Here is a 19,931-nt window from a genome sequence, read left to right on the forward strand (position 1 = left end):
TACTATTGCCTTGACCTCCACAGCATCCTCATCTAACTTGTGGGGCACAGACTTCTTCTGCTTTAAGATACGCAGCATGACTCTTACAGAATACTATGGTTCTCTGCAGAAAAACCACTGGTAGCGATATCAACACTGATGTTCCACAGTACGGAGCCTCACGTTCGACGTACTAGGAAAAGAGCCTCGCGCTCAATATTTCCTTTCCCTAACCTTGAACAGCAGTGATTAACAGACTATCCTGCCACGATATTCCAACAGTCGGGAGGCGGTCTCCTAGTGAGAGCCCTCCACAGAAATACAGGTGGTCCCTTCTCGGGACGTCTTAATTACCTAGCTGGTACAATATCACAGAGGCTGCGTCTCCTATCCCTTCCTCTAGGTTGCCCCACAATCTGCAACTAGCTCAATTTATCACTCCACTTCACTACTAGACAATAGTCACGGGTAGGGTGGTTGAATGGAGTACAATGACCGGTGGAGGAGGTGTGGTGTACACGAGGACGCGCAGAATGCAACGTCTCTCAGTTGCTGGTTCAGAGCGTGGCACAGGATCGCACTCGGTCTCACCACTCGACCGGTCACCCCTCAGACCCAAGGAGACCACAGACAAACCAATAACGGCTGAGACACTAGCAAGTGTGACACATACAGTGTATATGATCTCACTTACCGTGTTTTGGAGGGTGATCAGTCCTCGAGGTCAGCCACTACAGGTATCATCCACAGACATCCAAGCATGGGTCCAGAGGAGCCTCGGATCACTGTCCACGCCCCACGTTGGGCGCCAAATTGTCGGGGTCGTAAACGACAATAAATCCTCATTCACCAGTCATTCCAAATCATTGTGCGAGCGCAAAACATCTGGTACCGATTAAGAATGACTCAGACACGTAGCTGATTCAATCTTAGCTAATGTCCTGCATCCACACCTGTCAGGAGCAGTACAACAACTGGCTTTTATTTAAAAATACACAATACTATATTGAGTGTTAGGGGAAGGCGTGCATTAGGCGGGGTTTATGCAGTATACATCTAGTGTCCAGTCTCTCTCTGATTCGTCAAAACGTCTCCCGATGGTTACTCCTTCTTCACATTCCTGAGTTATCTTTTTTTAGGAGAAATGAAACTTAGGAGAAATGAAACTTAACTTAACTCTTTAGACACTGAATTTAAGTGAAAGTGAACACTGGCAGCCATCTTTAATACAGTTACATTTGCATTAGCAAGCAATTAGGAAAAACTTATTGTTTCACAGTATAAAAATATAAAAGTTATATAAGAAAATATATTTTCACCTTGACAGTGGTCTGGGTCAATGTACCAGCAGATTCATCGAGCAGTGGCTGGGCATCAGTGCACTTGTGTCGCCCCCAGGAGTACGGTCGCCACAGTGGCATTACCTTCCTCCTAGGGAGTGTGATGTCATGCTTGGGAGCAACGAAGGATCTCTCTAGCAGGTTAACTAATTGGGCGGCGTTATTCCCACGAGTCATGACCCTCCAAACAGCATTCATGAAGGCAAAGTGTTTGTTTTACGTGGGCAGTATGGTTGCAAAGCTGAACCTTAAAGGAATGTCCAGAAGGGCACCACCAGGAGTGGAGCCTACGGTTAAATTCGACTCCACCTGGGAAACCTCAACCATGCCAGCTACAGAAAAGATGCACACATTGCAAGCTTAATTCCGTTAACGAACGAGACTCCGTCATGCCCCGCGGTCCGAGTCCGGCTTACTAGAGGGACACGTGAGGCTCTGGCACATGAGATTGGCCAATAACTGGTGTGTCATGCCCTTACATGTCTGTGGCTGCATGTGCGCTACACTGAAAAGGCCAGCGTTTGTCGCTTACAGGTGCAGATAACCCGCTGAACAACGTTAGTGATGGGGATCACTGATTACAATTATTACCCGCGAACGATGATTTCCCAGTAAGTGCAGGTCAACCGCAGTTCCGGAATTAGGCCTAACCGTCATTCCTGAAAAAATGAAAAACTTACGTGTGCAAACCACAGGTGCTGTAGCTTGCTTAACAGCTCGCCAGCCGTTCTCACGCCCAGTATGGATTACACGTGATTGCACAAAGGTGAGAAAGGGTACCGTATCCCCGAATAACATGTATGGATAGCGTACACATTCAAAATATATGTCTATACATCAGGAGGCAGGCTCAGACGGTGATAGGCCCAGTATGGCTTGCATGTGATTGCACAAAGGTGAGAAAGGGTACCGTATCCCCGGATAACATGTATGGATAGCGTACACATTCAAAATATATGTCTATACATCAGGAGGCAGGCTCAGACGGTGTTAGGCCCAGTATGGATTGCACGTGATTGCACAAAGGTGAGAAAGGGTACCGTATCCCCGGATAACATGTATGGATAGCGTACACATTCAAAATATATGTCTATACATCAGGAGGCAGGCTCAGACGGTGTCAGGCACAGTATGGCTTGCACGTGATTGCACAAAGGTGAGAAAGGGTACCGTATCCCCGGATAACATGTATGGGTAGCGTACACATTCAAAATATATGTCTATACATCAGGAGGCAGGCTCAGACGGTGTCAGGCACAGTATGGATTTGACGGCCCAGACTACACAGCGGAGGAGCAGGGAGAGGTAAAGATTGCAAATGCTGGGGCCCTGCCCAAGCAAGGGGGGCCCACTCGTGGGCGTCGGTACTGGCACTGGGCCCCTCATAGTACGGCGGTGTGTCTGACGGCGGGTGTGCACCACCACCGTCAGAGACACTTGATTGCACTATGAGGGTCCCTGTGCCAGTGCCCGCGCCCAAGAGTCGGCCTACCCACCTGTCCAGGGCAACGGCACTCGCACGGTGTCTTGCGCTAGGTGGTGACCATGGCCATGGGGGGGGAGGCAGCACAGTTAAGGAGTTTTTGAAAGTGGCATATGTTGATGTTGGACATTCAGCTGATGCAAAAGGCGAAATAGGTCAAGTCCCAGGAAGAGGTGGACCAAAGCAAGCCATTTTTCTGTCACCCTATGTGTCATCAGGGGAAGGTGGGACAAAATCCTTGGAAACCCATGCATGGTTCATTTTAATGAAGGTTAGATCATCCACATTTTGGGTTGACAGACGGGTCCTTTTTTCTGTCAGGATTGATCCAGCTGCACTGAAGACTCTTTCCGATAGCACACTTGCAGCTGGGCAAGCGAGCTCCTGTAAGGCATATTGTGCCAATTCAGGCCAGGTGTCCAGTTTAGCGGCCCAATAGTCAAAGGGGAATGACCTGTGTGGGAGAACATCGATATGGGAGGAAAAGTAGTTTGTAACCATAGTTGACAACTGCTGTCTCCTGTCACTTTCCATCGATGCAGTATTACCAGTTGTGTGAGCGGTACTTGAAAAATCAGTCCACAACATTGTCATGAAACCCCTGTCTCCAACGCCACTTCTGCTGTGTGCACCAGGAACACCTCTGCCAAGCTGCCCCCGGCCCGTACGGCTCGTGTGAGAACCATCACCGCTGCTGTGTGCTGGGAATGCCTCAAGCAACCGATTTACCAGAGTTGCTTGTTTATTAGCCAATATTAGGTCAAGGTTCTCCTGTGGCATGATGTTTTGTAATTTGCCTTTATAGCGTGGATCCAGGAAGCTGGCCAACCAGTAGTCATCATCGTTCATCATTTTGGCAATGCGGGGGTCCCTTTTTAGGATCAGCAAGGCATAATCTGACATGTGGGCCAATGTTCCCGGTGTCAATGATGCACTGCGAGTGCTGGTTGGAGGAGCACTTTCTGGAAAATCCACATCCCTCCAGTCACGCACAAACCCTGTACCAGACCTTGCCACGCCAACATTTTCACTTGCCCCACGAGATGCATCCTCCTCCCCTAAGTAATCATCCCCATCATCCTCCTCCTCCTCTTCTTCCTCCACCTCATCCAGGAGAGGTCCCTGAGCAGACAATGGCTGAATGTCATCAAGGATTCCCTCCTCCTCATCAACATTGGCTGCAGAAGCCTGCTCCTTAAGGTGCGTCAAAGTTTGCATGAGCAGACGCATAAGTGGGATGCTCATGCTTAGGATGGCGTCGTCTGCGCTTACCAGCCGTGTGCATTCCTTAAAACACTGAAGGACTTTACAGAGGTCTTTCAGCTTCGACCACTGCACACCTGTCAACTCCATGTCTGCTCTCAAAGTGCCTGGCCGTGTATCCTCCCACAAATGCATTATGGCCTGCCTCTGCTCGCACAGCCGCTCCACCATGTTCAGGGTGGAGTTCCACCTTGTTGCAATGTCGATAATGAGGCGGTGGTTGGGAAGGTGGAGCAATCGCTGCAGCTTCTGCATACGAACGGAGTGTACAGGCGACCGGCGGATGTGCGCGCACAGTCTTCGCACCTGCTGGAGCAGGGCTGTTAACTCCGGATAATTTTTGAGGAAGCACTGCACCACCAGGTTCAAGGTGTGAGCCAAGCAAGGTATGTGGCTGAGTTTTGAAAGTGCTGTGGCTGCCACAAAATTACGGCCGTTATCACTAACTACCTTGCCTGCCTCAAGATGTACACTGCCCAGCCATGACTCAGTTTGTCGCTTCAAGTACTCGGCCAGCACCTCGGCGGTGTGTCTGTCGCCCAAACACATCATCTGCAACACAGCCTGCTGACGCTTTCCACTAGCTGCTCGATAGGGGGACACCTCGTGTGCAACAGTGGCAGCTGCAGATGGAGTGCTCGTACGACTGCGCTCTGTGGATGAGCTTTCGCTTCTGGAGGAGGAGGAGGAGGAGGGTCGAAGGCCTACAGCCAACTGTTTCCTATACCGTGGGCTAGGCAGCACTGTCCCACCACCGCTGTCCCCTGTGGACCCTGCATCCACCACATTAACCCAGTGCGCAGTGATGGACACGTAACGGCCCTGGCCATGCCGACTGGACCATGCATCAGTTGTGAGGTGCACCTTTCCGCTCACTGACTGCTTGAGTGCATGGACAATGCGGTCTTTCACATGATGGTGGAGGGCTGGGATGGCTTTGCGAGAGAAGAAGTGGCGACTGGGTAGGTCATAGCGTGGTACTGCATAGGCCATGAGTTCGCGGAAAGCTGCGCTTTCCACCAACCGAAAGGGCATCATCTCAAACGAGATTAGTTTGGCAATGTGGGCGTTCAAACCCAGTGTACGCGGATGAGAGACTGAGTACTTTCTTGACCTACTCATAGTGTCTGGGAGGGTGAGCTGGACTTGAGAGCTGCATATGGTGGAAGTAGCGGTGGACTGGGCGGACTGAGAGAGGGTTGATGATGGTGATGGAGTTGTTGTTCTTTCTGATGGCCTAGAATCAGTCTTTCGTTGATATAACAGTGGGATTCCCTGACTGCTGTGGCCTTGCAACGACACCTCAACATTTGCTGCTGTGCTAACCGGTAGGCTTACAGTGGGGGAAACAATGTAGCGCTGCGGACTACCTTCGTTGTGATCAGTTGCACATGTGGCACTTGAGGTTTGGTGTTGTGTCCACGCTTGCAAGTGCATGGTGGTTAAATGTCTAAGCATGCAACTGGTATTCAAATTTTTCAGATTTTTCCCTCGGCTAAAGGTCTTTGCGCACTTCTTACAGATAACCTTGGCCTGATCATGAGGATTTTGTTCAAAAAAGTGCCACACTGCACTCTTCCTACCTTGGCAGACATTTTGCGGCCTAGCACGCTGTGATCTTTTGACCCTCTGGACAAGCTGTCCAGCAACTCTTTTGATTTTTGGAACCTGTCTTTGGAGTGCTCCGGGCCTGCTAGATAACAGCTGTTGCGATGTCGATGTCTGCTGTGGATGCTCCTCATCTGAGCTATTGGAAGCAGCACCCTCTTCCCCCAATTGATGCCAATCTGGGTCAACAACTGTGTCATCCATCACCTCCTCTTCAATGTCATGTGCACCTTCCTCTGTGTCACCGTGTATGGTGGTATAGTGTGCGGGATGGGGCACCTGAGTCTCATCAGGGTCAGAATCTGGCTCTGTACACTGCGAGGACAATGTAGTGCTCTGAGTGAATGTACCAGCAGAATCATCTATCAGCGGCTGTGCATCAGTGCACTCCATGTCAGATTCATCTTGGCCTGGGTAATTCACCATTTCACTTGATAATCCAGGCATGGTATGTGAAAACAGCTCCATGGAGTAATCAGTAGTATGGCTTGCGTCATCCTTCAATCTTGGTTGGGGTGAAGGACACAAGGAAAGGTGTGGTTCATGAACATGAGCCTCCAATAACGACTCAGTGCTTTTACTTTTTACAACTTCAGAAGAGGAGGCGATAGAGCTGGAGGCTGAGTCAGCAATGTAAGACAAAACTTTTTCCTGATGCTCTGGCTTTAAAAGCGGTTTGCCAACTCCTAGAAAACTAAGCCTTCGAAGCCTTATGGAGCCAGACGATGACGCAGGCTCAACACCTCCTGCATTCGGTCCTATTTTGCTCTTGCCACTACCATCAGATCCACCACCAACACCATCATTACCAGCTGCCAACCCCCGCCCAATTCCAAGGCCTCTTCCACCAGCCTTCCTCATTTTTTGTAGAAATGTAGACAAAATCCAACAAACTATATAGTAATGTAAAACAAGGTACAAGGTGTCTATAGGACAGGGGAGATTTTGAATTTCTGCACACACTGGTGGACACTGGACACTTTTGGATTGTGTGAGGCCCACTGAATATTAAAGCTCTATGTCACAGGCTCGATGGCACAGGTGTGAAAAAAGTGACTAGAGGATAAGGGAGATTTTGAATTTCTGCACACACTTGTGGACACTGGACACTTTTGGATTGTGTGAGGCCCACTGAATATTAGAGCGCTATGTCACAGGCTCGATGGCACAGGTGTGAAAAAAGTGACTAGAGGATAAGGGAGATTTTGAATTTCTGCACACACTTGTGGACACTGGACACTTTTGGATTGTGTGAGGCCCACTGAATATTAGAGCGCTATGTCACAGGCTCGATGGCACAGGTGTGAAAAAAGTGACTAGAGGATAAGGGAGATTTTGAATTTCTGCACACACTTGTGGACACTGGACACTTTTGGATTGTGTGAGGCCCACTGAATATTAGAGCGCTATGTCACAGGCTTGATGGCACAGGTGTGAAAAAAGTGACTACAGGATAAGGGAGATTTTGAATTTCTGCACACACTTGTGGACACTGGACACTTTTGGATTGTGTGAGGCCCACTGAATATTAGAGCGCTATGTCAGAGGCTCGATGGCACAGGTGTGAAAAAAGTGACTAGAGGATAAGGGAGATTTTGAATTTCTGCACACACTTGTGGACACTGGACACTTTTGGATTGTGTGAGGCCCACTGAATATTAGAGCGCTATGTCACTGGCTCGATGGCACAGGTGTGAAAAAAGTGACTAGAGGATAAGGGAGATTTTGAATTTCTGCACACACTTGTGGACACTGGACACTTTTGGATTGTGTGAGGCCCACTGAATATTAGAGCGCTATGTCACAGGCTCGATGGCACAGGTGTGAAAAAAGTGACTAGAGGATAAGGGAGATTTTGAATTTCTGCACACACTTGTGGACACTGGACACTTTTGGATTGTGTGAGGCCCACTGAATATTAGAGCGCTATGTCACAGGCTCGATGGCACAGGTGTGAAAAAAGTGACTAGAGGATAAGGGAGATTTTGAATTTCTGCACACACTTGTGGACACTGGACACTTTTGGATTGTGTGAGGCCCACTGAATATTAGAGCGCTATGTCACAGGCTCGATGGCACAGGTGTGAAAAAAGTGACTAGAGGATAAGGGAGATTTTGAATTTCTGCACACACTTGTGGACACTGGACAATTTTGGATTGTGTGAGGCCCACTGAATATTAGAGCGCTATGTCACAGGCTTGATGGCACAGGTGTGAAAAAAGTGATTACAGGATAAGGGAGATTTTGAATTTCTGCACACACTTATGGACACTGGACACTTTTGGATTGTGTGAGGCCCACTGAATATTAGAGCGCTATGTCAGAGGCTCGATGGCACAGGTGTGAAAAAAGTGACTAGAGGATAAGGGAGATTTTGAATTTCTGCACACACTTGTGGACACTGGACACTTTTGGATTGTGTGAGGCCCACTGAATATTAGAGCGCTATGTCACTGGCTCGATGGCACAGGTGTGAAAAAAGTGACTAGAGGATAAGGGAGATTTTGAATTTCTGCACACACTTGTGGACACTGGACACTTTTGGATTGTGTGAGGCCCACTTAATATCTGAGCGCTATGTCACAGGCTCGATGGCACAGGTGTGAAAAAAGTGACTAGAGGATAAGGGAGATTTTGAATTTCTGCACACACTAGTGGACAATGGACACTTTCGGATTGTGTGAGGCCCACTGAATATCACAGCGCTATGTCACAGGCAGAAATTGGCTAGTGTATCACAAACTACAAGGTGTATGTAGAATTGGGCAGAATAGGAATCTCCTTAGAGTGTAGGTCTGTAAGAACGGAACAAGTCCTCCACTTATCCTTCCACAGTGACACACAGATAGCTTCACTGTGGCCGTGATAACAGCCGTTACACGGTACTGAGAGGAGCGTGCACGTACACGGCTGTCCGGTGTACGTTAAATTGTCAAGCTCCGTGTTTTTTAAGTATACGGACTGACACATGCTGTCTCTCTATAGTTTTGAATGCGATCAAACAGCAAATATATTTAACTGTTTGAAAGCTAGACAAAACTAGTAGGTGCAGGTCTGTAAGAACGGAACATGTCCTCGACTTATTCTCACAGAGTGACACACAGATAGCTTCACTGTGGCTGTGATAACAGCCGTTACATGGTACTGTGTAAGGAGCGTACACCGCAGTATGGTGTGAAAAAATGCACGCTCAGTACCTCAGCAGGACAAAAAAAAAAATTGGGATTGCTTTTAAAAAAGCAGTTTTCAGAGCAGTGGGTAAACAGCAATGCAGCTGTCAGGAAGCCTTAGAAGGCAGCCTAACAACCAACACCACTGATACACCACAATATAGCCTCCCCTTGCACTGCACACAGTGACTGGTGTGTTGTACAGGCACAATCGCTAGCAGCAGAAGCAGTTTTTTTTTCTTCTTCCCTGCCTAACGCTCTCCCTACAGAATCAGCAGCAACCTCTCCCTATGCTAAGATCGGCAGAAGTAAGATGGCGGTCGGCGTGCACGCCCTTTTATACCAAAGCAAGCCAATCACTTGCATGCCCTTCTGAAAGATGGTGGTGACCCGTGCCTATGTCATCACGTTGCCCACAGTGTCCGTGGATCCTGATTGGCTGAAAAAGAGCGCAAAACAAACTTTTGAAACGCGACTTTGGCGCGTAAGTCGCCGACCTCGTGGCCGACCTCATCCTAGGGTCGGGTTCCGTTTCATGAAACCCGACTTTGCCAAAAGTCGGCGACTTTTGAAATTTTTCGACCCGTTTCGCTCAACTCTAGTGGCTAAGATTAATGTTTCAGGTGCACCCTGGCCTCCCATCACGTGCAAACAATGTCCATTACTTCTCATACCTGTGGTTTCACTTTCTGCTCCGTCAGGGTCCCCTCTGCGCTGCTAAAGGCTCCCTATAGACGGTTCCGCACAAATCGAGACAGTCCATTTCAACTTTCAAATGAACAACTTTACCGGTTCGTTTACGCAGCACATTCATATTCTTCACAGCATCAACAAGTTCCACATTGCACGTTTCTTCCACTTTCCCTGTATTTCTCTCTATCACACGGCACGTACCCAGGTCGGACCATATCATGCGGTACCTCAGCGTCCTCCCCGTCCAGATCTGCTACAGTTAGGCGTTCCCCAGTCTGATTTGCCCTAGACATAAGAGCATCAGCCCCCGAAGTCAGCTGCCACATGGTGTGCGACCTGCCTTTCTGTACTGTTTTGACTTCTCCTGCAGTTCTTCTTACGGCCTACAGTACATTGCGGGGTCATACCGCCATTGGTGGTAATGCAGCGTCCTCCCTGTTCAAACTCACTGCGCTTGGGGGTTCCCTCAGCCATTTTGCCCCAGATCTGAGGGCATCAGCCCATGCGATAAGTTGCCACATAAGTGGACAGATTAGACCAAGATAGAGGTTTTTAGTAAAGCACATCATTTGACTATTTACTGAAAACAAAATGAGGGCAACAAAGAAAAGAACACAGTACCTACAGTCAGATATGGTGGAGGATCAAAGATATTTGTGGTTGTTTTGCTGCCTCTGGCACTGGGTGCATTGACTAGGTGCAAGGAATCAAGAAATCTGAAGATCACCAAAGATTTTTGGTTGTAATGTAGTGCCCAGTGTCAGAAAGCTGGGCTTGTATCATTGGTTGATGGGACTAAGAAACTTTATGCAACAGTCATAATATGTTGACTATGAAAAGTATCATCAGAGTGTTTGTTCTCAGAGCATTCCGTGAAGTGTACTGTCAGTGTACTCCTGGCCTTCAGTAATAAACATTATCTTCTTTAAGATTTTATCTCTTGAGTCCTATTCCACAACAGTAAGAATATCCCATAATATATAAGGCATACATTATTTAACAATGGCCAAACATGTATTGTACACCTGACAGGAGGAATAACACTGTACTGTACACCTGACAACAGGAGTAATACTCTGTACTGTGCACCTGACAAGAGTAAAACACTATACACCTGACAGGAGGAAAAATCTACTGTACTGTGCACCTCACAGGAGGAGTAACATACTGTACACCTGACAGGAGGAATTGTGGCACCCCAGGAGTCTGGTTGCCACAGTGGCATTGCCTCCCTCACAGGGGGTAATGTCATGCCTGGAAGCAAAGAGGGTTCCCTTTACAGGTAACAGCAGCATCCAACACTTTTCCTGACTTCAGACCAGAAGAAGGGGGAGCTCAAAACCTGGTTTCAGGGAAGCTTCCCTATACGTTCTGGCCTGGACATTCTGAACATGAATATGGCTTCTCTCCTGTGTGAATTTTCTCGTGATAATTAAGCTGTGATTTTTGTGCAAAACATTTCCCACATTCTGAACATGAATATGGCTTCTCTCCTGTGTGAATTTTCTCGTGATAATTAAGCTGTGATTTATGTGCAAAACATTTCCCACATTCTGAACATGAATATGGCTTCTCTCCTGTGTGAAATTTCTCGTGATAATTAAGCTGTGATTTATGTGCAAAACATTTCCCACATTCTGAACATGAATATGGCTTCTCTCCTGTATGAATTTTCTCGTGACTATTAAGATGTGGTTTATCTGCAAAACATTTCCCACATTCTGAACATGAATATGGCTTCTGTCCTGTGTGAAATCTCTCATGATAATTAAGCTGTGATTTATGTGCAAAACATTTCCCACATTCTGAACATGAATATGGCTTCTCTCCTGTGTGAAATTTCTCGTGATAATTAAGCTGTGATTTATGTGCAAAACATTTCCCACATTCTGAACATGAATATGGCTTCTCTCCTGTATGAATTTTCTTGTGACTATTAAGATGTGATTTCTTTGCAAAACATTTCCCACATTCTGAACATGAATATGGCTTCTCTCCTGTATGAATTCTCTCATGTGCAACAAGATTTGATTTAATTGAAAAACATTTCCCACATTCTGAACATGAATATGGCTTCTCTCCTGTGTGAATTTTCTCATGATAATTAAGCTCTGATTTATGTGCAAAACATTTCCCACATTCTGAACATGAATATGGCTTCTCTCCTGTATGAATTTTCTCATGACGATTAAGAATAGATTTATGTGCAAAACATTTCCCACATTCTGAACATGAATATGGCTTCTCTCCTGTGTGAAATTTCTCGTGATAATTAAGATGTGATTTTTGTGCAAAACATTTCCCACATTCTGAACATGAATATGGCTTCTCTCCTGTATGAATTTTCTCGTGACTATTAAGATGTGATTTTTGTGCAAAACATTTCCCACATTCTGAACATGAATATGGCTTCTCTCCTGTATGAATTTTCTCGTGACTATTAAGCTGTGATTTATGTGCAAAACATTTCCCACATTCTGAACATGAATATGGCTTCTCTCCTGTGTGAAATTTCTCGTGATAATTAAGCTGTGATTTATGTGCAAAACATTTCCCACATTCTGAACATGAATATGGCTTCTCTCCTGTATGAATTTTCTCGTGACTATTAAGATGTGATTTTTGTGCAAAACATTTCCCACATTCTGAACATGAATATGGCTTCTCTCCTGTGTGAAATTTCTCGTGATAATTAAGATGTGGTTTATCTGAAAAACATTTCCCACATTCTGAACATGAATATGGCTTCTGTCCTGTGTGAAATCTCTCATGATAATTAAGCTGTGATTTCTGTGCAAAACATTTCCCACATTCTGAACATGAATATGGCTTCTCTCCTGTATGAATTCTCTCATGTGCAACAAGATTTGATTTAATTGAAAAACATTTCCCACATTCTGAACATGAATATGGCTTCTCTCCTGTGTGAATTTTCTCATGATAATTAAGCTCTGATTTATGTGTAAAACATTTCCCACATTCTGAACATGAATATGGCTTCTCTCCTGTGTGACTTTTCTCGTGACGATTAAGATTTGATTTATGTGCAAAACATTTCCCACATTCTGAACATGAATATGGCTTCTGAATTGTAAGACCTCTCTGATCTTCCACATTTCTTCTGTGACTTTTATTTTGCTTTATAATCTGTGATGAATTTGGTGATAACATTTCTTTACAGAGACCAGAAATCAGATCTTTGCTGTGAGGTGCTGAGGGTATATCGGAGGCGCCAGCATGGTCTTCATATGTATCTCGTGTAATACTGCAATCATCTGCTTTACAATACGACAAAATCAGATGTTCTTCAAAGTTCCTGGTGCACTCATCTGCCAAGAATTAAATTGATGTTAGTTTTTGAGAATAATGTAACCTCAAAAATTATATTTATATATATATAAATATTACACAATTAATTTAAGAAATTCTGTGTAAATTGCAAGATAGGTAGCAAATTGTTAATAAAGGGAACCTACCATCAGATTGATACCTGTCGATACATGTCGAACTATGGGCTGCATTGATCAGACACTGGCTGCACAATGCTCACATGTCACAAGCGGAAGGGCAAGGGCAGCGCACTCCGCAACACAGTAGAGTGTGACGGGGAATGTAGATGTAGACCTTGATTCTTTACAAGGTAGAAATATGTTTGTAAGGCCGGGGTCACACTTGCCGTATGGAAAATCGGTCCAAGTCTCCCTGCCGAGGGTCGCAGGAGTGTTCTCCGTATGGTGATCCATGTGTAATGCGTTTCCAAAGCGATGATGCGATTTTCTTGCACCTATGTATCCGTATGGCTTTACATTTCTCACTGCTTTTCCCCATTTAATTTAATGGCTCAATGGGTTGAAATGAGAAAAATGTGCGCGTATTCGTTACAAGATACACAGATGGTCGGTGTGGTGTCCGAGTTTTTCTCGCACCCATAGACTTACATTGGAGAGTCACGGACGATATACGCATAAAATCGCAGCACGCACGTCGAATACGCCCGAGAAAATAAACGGTGATGGGAGCTGCCCCATAGATTAACACTGGTCCGAGTGCTGTGATCTTTTCTCGCATAGCACTTGTCCGTATTGTACGCTAGTGTGACCCCGGCCTAAGGCGCATTATACCTCCGTTCTTGAGAAGATAATTGTGCTGTCATTTCGCAGGACCCTGGTCCAGACGCCACATCTGTAGTCTGTGGACACCAGGCAGGAACTCTGCCAATCACGTAATACCGGCTGAAACCCTAGATCCTCTTTTGATTTGTAGTCCTTGGATGACGTTATCACTGCGGTGTGAAGAATACATGATTGCATGCCAGGGCAACAAATCAAATGAGGAATCACAACTGCCAGCAGGTAAATGGTGATTTGAATGGTTCCCATCCAGCAGCCACAAACGTCTGACATTGCTGAAGGTCCCGGGTTTTGCAAATTAATTTGCTCATTTCAATCATGCAACCAATACTCCAGAAAGAGGTGAACACCAGGAGTAAGGCCTCATGCTCACTTGCGATGAAATTGGACAAATTCAATCGAATAAAAAATGGAATTGAATTCGGGCCAATGTTAATCTATGATGGTGTCTTTATCTGCGTTTTGTTTTCCAGATCGGATCAAGATCGGGCTGGAAAAAAATTACAGCATGCTTTGATTGTCAGCAAAAATCGAATCACATCTCGCAATAGAAGTCAATGGGTGTGATAAAAAAATCACACAGCACTCGCGCCATGTATCGTAAAAAATTTTTATCGCACCCATTGACTTCTATTGCGGGATGCGATCCGATTTGCGAGTACAATTGCAGAATGCTGCAATTTTTTTTTCCAATCCGATCTTGATCCGAACCGAGCTGGAAAAAAAAAGCAGATGAAGGCACCATCATAGATTAACATTGGTATGAATTAAATCCGATTTTTTTTTTATCCTATTGAATTCGTCCGATTTCATCGCAAGTGAGCATGAGGCCTTAAAGGAATTTAACAGATCAGATAAAAAAGCTGATTTTACTTAAGCTAATTACATAGTGAAAATGCTAAATATGAAAGAAGTTTCTGTTCCAAATATTCCAGGAGAACAACTCACCGAACGCACCACAGTGAAGCCAGGAGATTGGGTGCTGATAAAAGTTATAAAAGGAAAGCACTAGTATCAACTCCGATGGGAAGGTCCATGCCAAGTCCCAGTAACCTCTCCCACTACAGCAAAAACAACTGAAAGGACCTCTTGGATCCACATGTCCCATTGCAAGCTGGTAAAAGTAGAATAGGGAGGGACACAATAGAATCCAAAGCTAAATGCATTAAAGTCCAGTTACAAAGGGGAACGTGCCACAAGCAAAGGCTGGTCTCAGACCTGGTGAAGACTCCCTATCCCCAATTCTGGGCAAAAGATTTAGATTTAGGATGAAGCTGGTAGGTGTAATGGGGCCTGGGGCGGCAGCTGCGGGTGAAACACTTGTTTTCTCTTTTCACCGTTAAATATTCATTACGTTATTCATTTTCTACTAGCTCAGCACTGCGTATATTTGCTGACATGACATTTAGGTTATTCTTGTACACTAACATGGACAGATAGTAGCACCATATATAGAAACAGGTGCTATGTGAGACCTATATACGGTGGTGTGCAGTGGCGTAACTACAAAGTAATGGGCCCCGATGCAAACTTTCAAATGGGCCCCCCCATGCCAAAATACACGCACATCTCCGCTCCGTCCCCCTCTTACACACGCGGCTCCTCTCCATACACCTCATACACACACGGCTCCTCTCCGTACACCTCGTACACACGCGGCTCCTCTCCGTACACCTCGTACACACGCGGCTCCTCTCCGTACACCTCGTACACACGCGGCTCCTCTCCGTACACCTCGTACACACGCGGCTCCTCTCCGTACACCTCGTACACACGCGGCTCCTCTCCGTACACCTCGTACACACGCGGCTCCTCTCCGTACACCTCGTACACACGCGGCTCCTCTCCGTACACCTCGTACACACGCGGCTCCTCTCCGTACACCTCGTACACACGCGGCTCCTCTCCGTACACCTCGTACACACGCGGCTCCTCTCCGTACACCTCGTACACACGCGGCTCCTCTCCGTACACCTCGTACACACACGGCTCCTCTCCGTACACCTCGTACACACGCGGCTCCTCTCCGTACACCTCGTACACACGCGGCTCCTCTCCGTACACCTCGCACACACACGGCTCCTCTCCGTACACCTCGTACACACACGGCTCCTCTCCTAACACCTCATACACACACGGCTCCTCTCCGTACACCTCGTACACACGCGGCTCCTCTCCGTACACCTCGTACACACACGGCTCCTCTCCGTACACCTCGTACACACGCGGCTCCTCTCCGTACACCTCGTACACACGCGGCTCCTCTCCGTACACCTCGTACACACACGGCTCCTCTCCGTACACCTCGTACACACGCGGCTCCTCTCCGTACACCTCGTACACACGCGGCTCCTCTCCGTACACCTCGTACACACGCGGCTCCTCTCCGTACACCTCGTACACACTCGGCTCCTCTCCGTACACCTCGTACACACGCGGCTCCTCTCCTGACACCTCATACACACACGGCTCCGCTCCGTGCACTTTGTACACATACGGCTCCTCTCCCTACACCTTGTGCACACACACTCCACTCCGCACACCTCGTACACACGCGGCTCCGCTTCGTACACACGCGGCTCCTCTCCATACACCTCATACACACACGGCTCCGCTCCGCACCTCATACACACGTGGCTCCTCTCCCTACACCTTGTGCACATACGCTCCACTCCGCACACCTCGTACACAGGCGGCTCCGCTCCGTACACCTCGTACACACGCGGCTCCGCTCCGTACACCTCGTACACACGCGGCTCCGCTCCGTACACCTTGTACACACGCGGCTCCGCTCCATACACCTCATACACACACCGCTCTGCTCCATACACCTCGTACACACATGGCTCCGCTCCGTACACCTTGTACACACACATCTCTGCTACATCCACCCTGCAAACCCCTCTTGACCCCACACAGAAACTTCCCCTCATCCATGACAACCAGAACAGCAGAGTCCTGCATACACAGAGGCTCCTGATTATGTGACCCCTGACTCCTCCCCTCCTGTGACCTCATCACAGGTCCTGTGCGCATAGCCACAGAACAGCCTACGACATCATTGCAGGCTGTGGGGGGCTGCGGTGGGTCTATCTGGGAGGGCGAGGATGGGGTGCATGTGGGGGGAGCCTGGCGGGGCAGTGCAGGAAGAATAGAGTCCCGGGCGGAATGCGGGGGGTTAAAAAATGGGACTGTCCGGCAAGAATCGGGACGGTTGGGAGATATTGTCTGACCTGCTGTGCCCCTGACTCTCCCCGGGCCTGGTCGCAGTGGCGACTGCTGCAACCGTGGTAGTTACGCCCCTGAAAAATTGTTTGCCCCTTCCTTATTTCCTGTTGTTTTGCCAAGATTTTCATACTTAAATGTTTCAGATCACAAAATAAATTTAAATATTATACTGGTATATTTCCCCCATCCTGGTATATGTTCCTCATCCTGGTATGTGACCCCCATCCTGAAATGTTTCCCATACTGGTATATGGCCCCCATCCTGGTATATGGCCCTCATCCTGGTATGTGAATCCCATCCTGATATATGTCCCCCATCCTGGTATATGTCCCCCATCCTGATATATGTTCCTCATCCTGGTATGTGACCCCCATCCTGGCATATGGCCCCCATCCTGAAATGTTTCCCATCCTTGTATATGGCCCCTCTCCTGGTATATGTTCCTCATCCTGGTATGTGACCCCCATCCTGGAATATGTTTCCCATCCTGGTATATGTTCCTTATACTGGTATATGCTTCCCATCCTGGTATATGTCCCTCATCCTGGTATATGTTCCTCATCCTGGTATGTGACCCCCATCCTGGTGTCTGGCCCCCATCCTGGAATGTTTCCCATCCTGGTATATGTCCACCATCCTGGTATATATCCCCCATCCTGGAATATGTTCCCCATCCTGGTATTTGTTTCTCATCCTGGCATATGTTCCTTATCCTGGTATGTGACCCCCATTCTGGTATGTTACCCACATCCTGGTATATGGCCCCCATCCTAGTATATATCCCCCATTCTAGTATATGTTTCCCATCTTGGTATATGTCCCCCATTCTGATATATGTGCTTCATCCTGGTATGTGACCCCCATCCTGGAATATTTTCCTTATCCTGGTATATGTGACCCCCATTCTGGTATATATGCATCATCCTGGTATGTGACTCCCATCCTAACATATGGCCCTCATCCTGGTATATGTTCCCCATCCTGGTATATTTTTCCCATCCTGATATATGTCCCCCATCCTGGTATATGTTTCCCATCTTGGTATACACTACCATTCAAAAGTTTAGGGTCACTTAGAAATGTCCTTATTTTTGAAAGAAAAGCACAGTTTTTTCCAATGAAGCTAACATTAAATGATCCAGAAATACACTCTATACATTGTTAATGTGGTAAATGAATATTCTAGATGCAAACGTCTGGTTTGTAATGCAATATCTTCATAGGTGTATAGAGGCCCATTTCCAACAACCATCACTCCATTGTTCTTATGGTACTTTGTGTTTGCTAACTGTGTAAGAAGGCTAATGGATGGTTAGAATACCCTTGAAAACCCTCGTACAAGTATGTTAGCACAGCTGTAAACAGTTTGGCTGATTAGAGAAGCTATAAACCTGAACTTCCTTTGAGCTATTTGAGAATCTGGAGCATTACATTTGTTGGTTCCATTAAAGTCTCCAAATGGCCAGAAAAAAAGAACTTTCATGTGAAACTCGACAGTCTATTCTTGTTCTGAGAAATAAAGGCTATTCCATGTGAGAAATTGCCAAGAAACTGAAGATTTCCTACAACGGTGTGTACTACTCCCTTCAGAGGAGAGCACAAACAGGCTCTAACCAGAGTAGAAAGAGAAGCTTCATTAAATAGTACAAGCAAAACGCCAGTGTCAATGTCTACAGTGAAGAGGCGACTCTAGGATGCTGGCCTTCAGGGCAGAGTGGCAAAGAAAAAGCCATATCTGAGACTGGCTAATTAAAGGAAAAGATTAATATGGGCAAAAGAACACAGGCATTGGACAGAGGAAGATTGGAAAAAAGTGTTATGGACAGACGAATCCAAGTTTGAAGTGTTTGGATCACACAGAAGAACATTTGTGAGATGCAGAACAACTGAAAAGATGCTGGAAGAGTGCCTGACGCCATCTGTCAAGCATGGTGGAGGTAATGTGATGGTCTGGGGTTGCTTTGGTGCTGGTGAAGTGGGAGATTTGTTCAAGGTAAAAGGGATTTTGAATAAGGAAGGCTATCACTCCATTTTGCAGCGCCATGCCATACCCTGTGGACAGCGCCTGATTGGAGCCAATTTCATCCTACAACACGACAATGACCCAAAGCACACCTCCAAATTATGCAAGAACTATGTAGGGAAGAAGCGGCAGCTGGTATTCTGTCTGTAATGGAGCGGCCAGCGCAGTCACCAGATCTCATCCCCATTGAGCTGCTGTGGGAGCAGCTTGACCGTATGGTACGCAAAAAGTGCCCATCAAACCAAACCGACAAGTGGGAGGGGCTTCTGGAAGCATGGGGGGAAATGTCTCCAGATTACCTCAGCAAATTAGCTGCTAGAATGCCAAAGGTCTGCAATGCTGGAATTGCTGCCAAGGAGCATTCTGTGCCGAGAGCAAAGTGTGAAGGAGAAAATTATTATTTCAGATAAAAATCTTTTTTTCGAACCTTGTCAATGTCTGGACGAGATTTCACATTCATTTGGCAACTCATGTGATTAATAAAAGTATGAGATTTCATGGAAAGCACAAAATTGTCTGGGTGACCCCAAACTTTTGAACGGTAGTGTATGTCCTCCATCCCGGTATATGTGCCTCATCCTGATATGTAACCCTCATCCTGATATATGTCCCCCATCCCGGTATATGTTCCTTATCTTGGTACATGTTCCCCATCCCGGTATATGTTCCTTATCTTGGTACATGTTCCCCATCCCGGTATATGTTCCTTATCTTGGTACATGTCCCCATCCCGGTATATGTTCCTTATCTTGGTACATGTTCCCCATCCCGGTATATGTTCCTTATCTTGGTACATGTTCCCCATCCCGATATATGTTCCTTATCTTGGTACATGTTCCCCATCCCGGTATATGTTCCTTATCTTGGTACATGTTCCCCATCCCGGTATATGTTCCTTATCTTGGTACATGTTCCCCATCCCGGTATATGTTCCTTATCTTGGTACATGTCCCCCATCCCGGTATATGTTCCTTATCTTGGTATATGTTCCCCATCCCGGTATATGTTCCTT

The 19,931-nt window shown here is 46.7% G+C and overlaps 1 protein-coding gene across 1 annotated transcript in view; it reads right to left on the reverse strand.

Annotated features, from left to right (window-relative positions):
• Nucleotides 1-14,795, reverse strand: part of LOC141053987 (uncharacterized) — a 98,231-nt gene extending 83,436 nt beyond the window's left edge. Inside the window, exons 1-2 of the mRNA XM_073551130.1 lie at nucleotides 14,616-14,795; nucleotides 10,914-12,866 (exon numbers count right to left, since the gene is read on the reverse strand). Coding sequence (XP_073407231.1) covers nucleotides 10,914-12,866; nucleotides 14,616-14,775 — 2,113 coding nt within the window. The 5' untranslated portion in view covers nucleotides 14,776-14,795. The remainder of the gene's footprint in view (nucleotides 1-10,913; nucleotides 12,867-14,615) is intronic.
• Nucleotides 14,796-19,931: the final 5,136 nt, after the last annotated feature.

The sequence above is a fragment of the Dendrobates tinctorius genome, unplaced genomic scaffold, assembly GCF_039654945.1.
Source record: "Dendrobates tinctorius isolate UK_male_01 unplaced genomic scaffold, ASM3965494v1 ptg000173l, whole genome shotgun sequence".
Classification (NCBI taxonomy): Eukaryota; Metazoa; Chordata; class Amphibia; order Anura; family Dendrobatidae; genus Dendrobates; species Dendrobates tinctorius.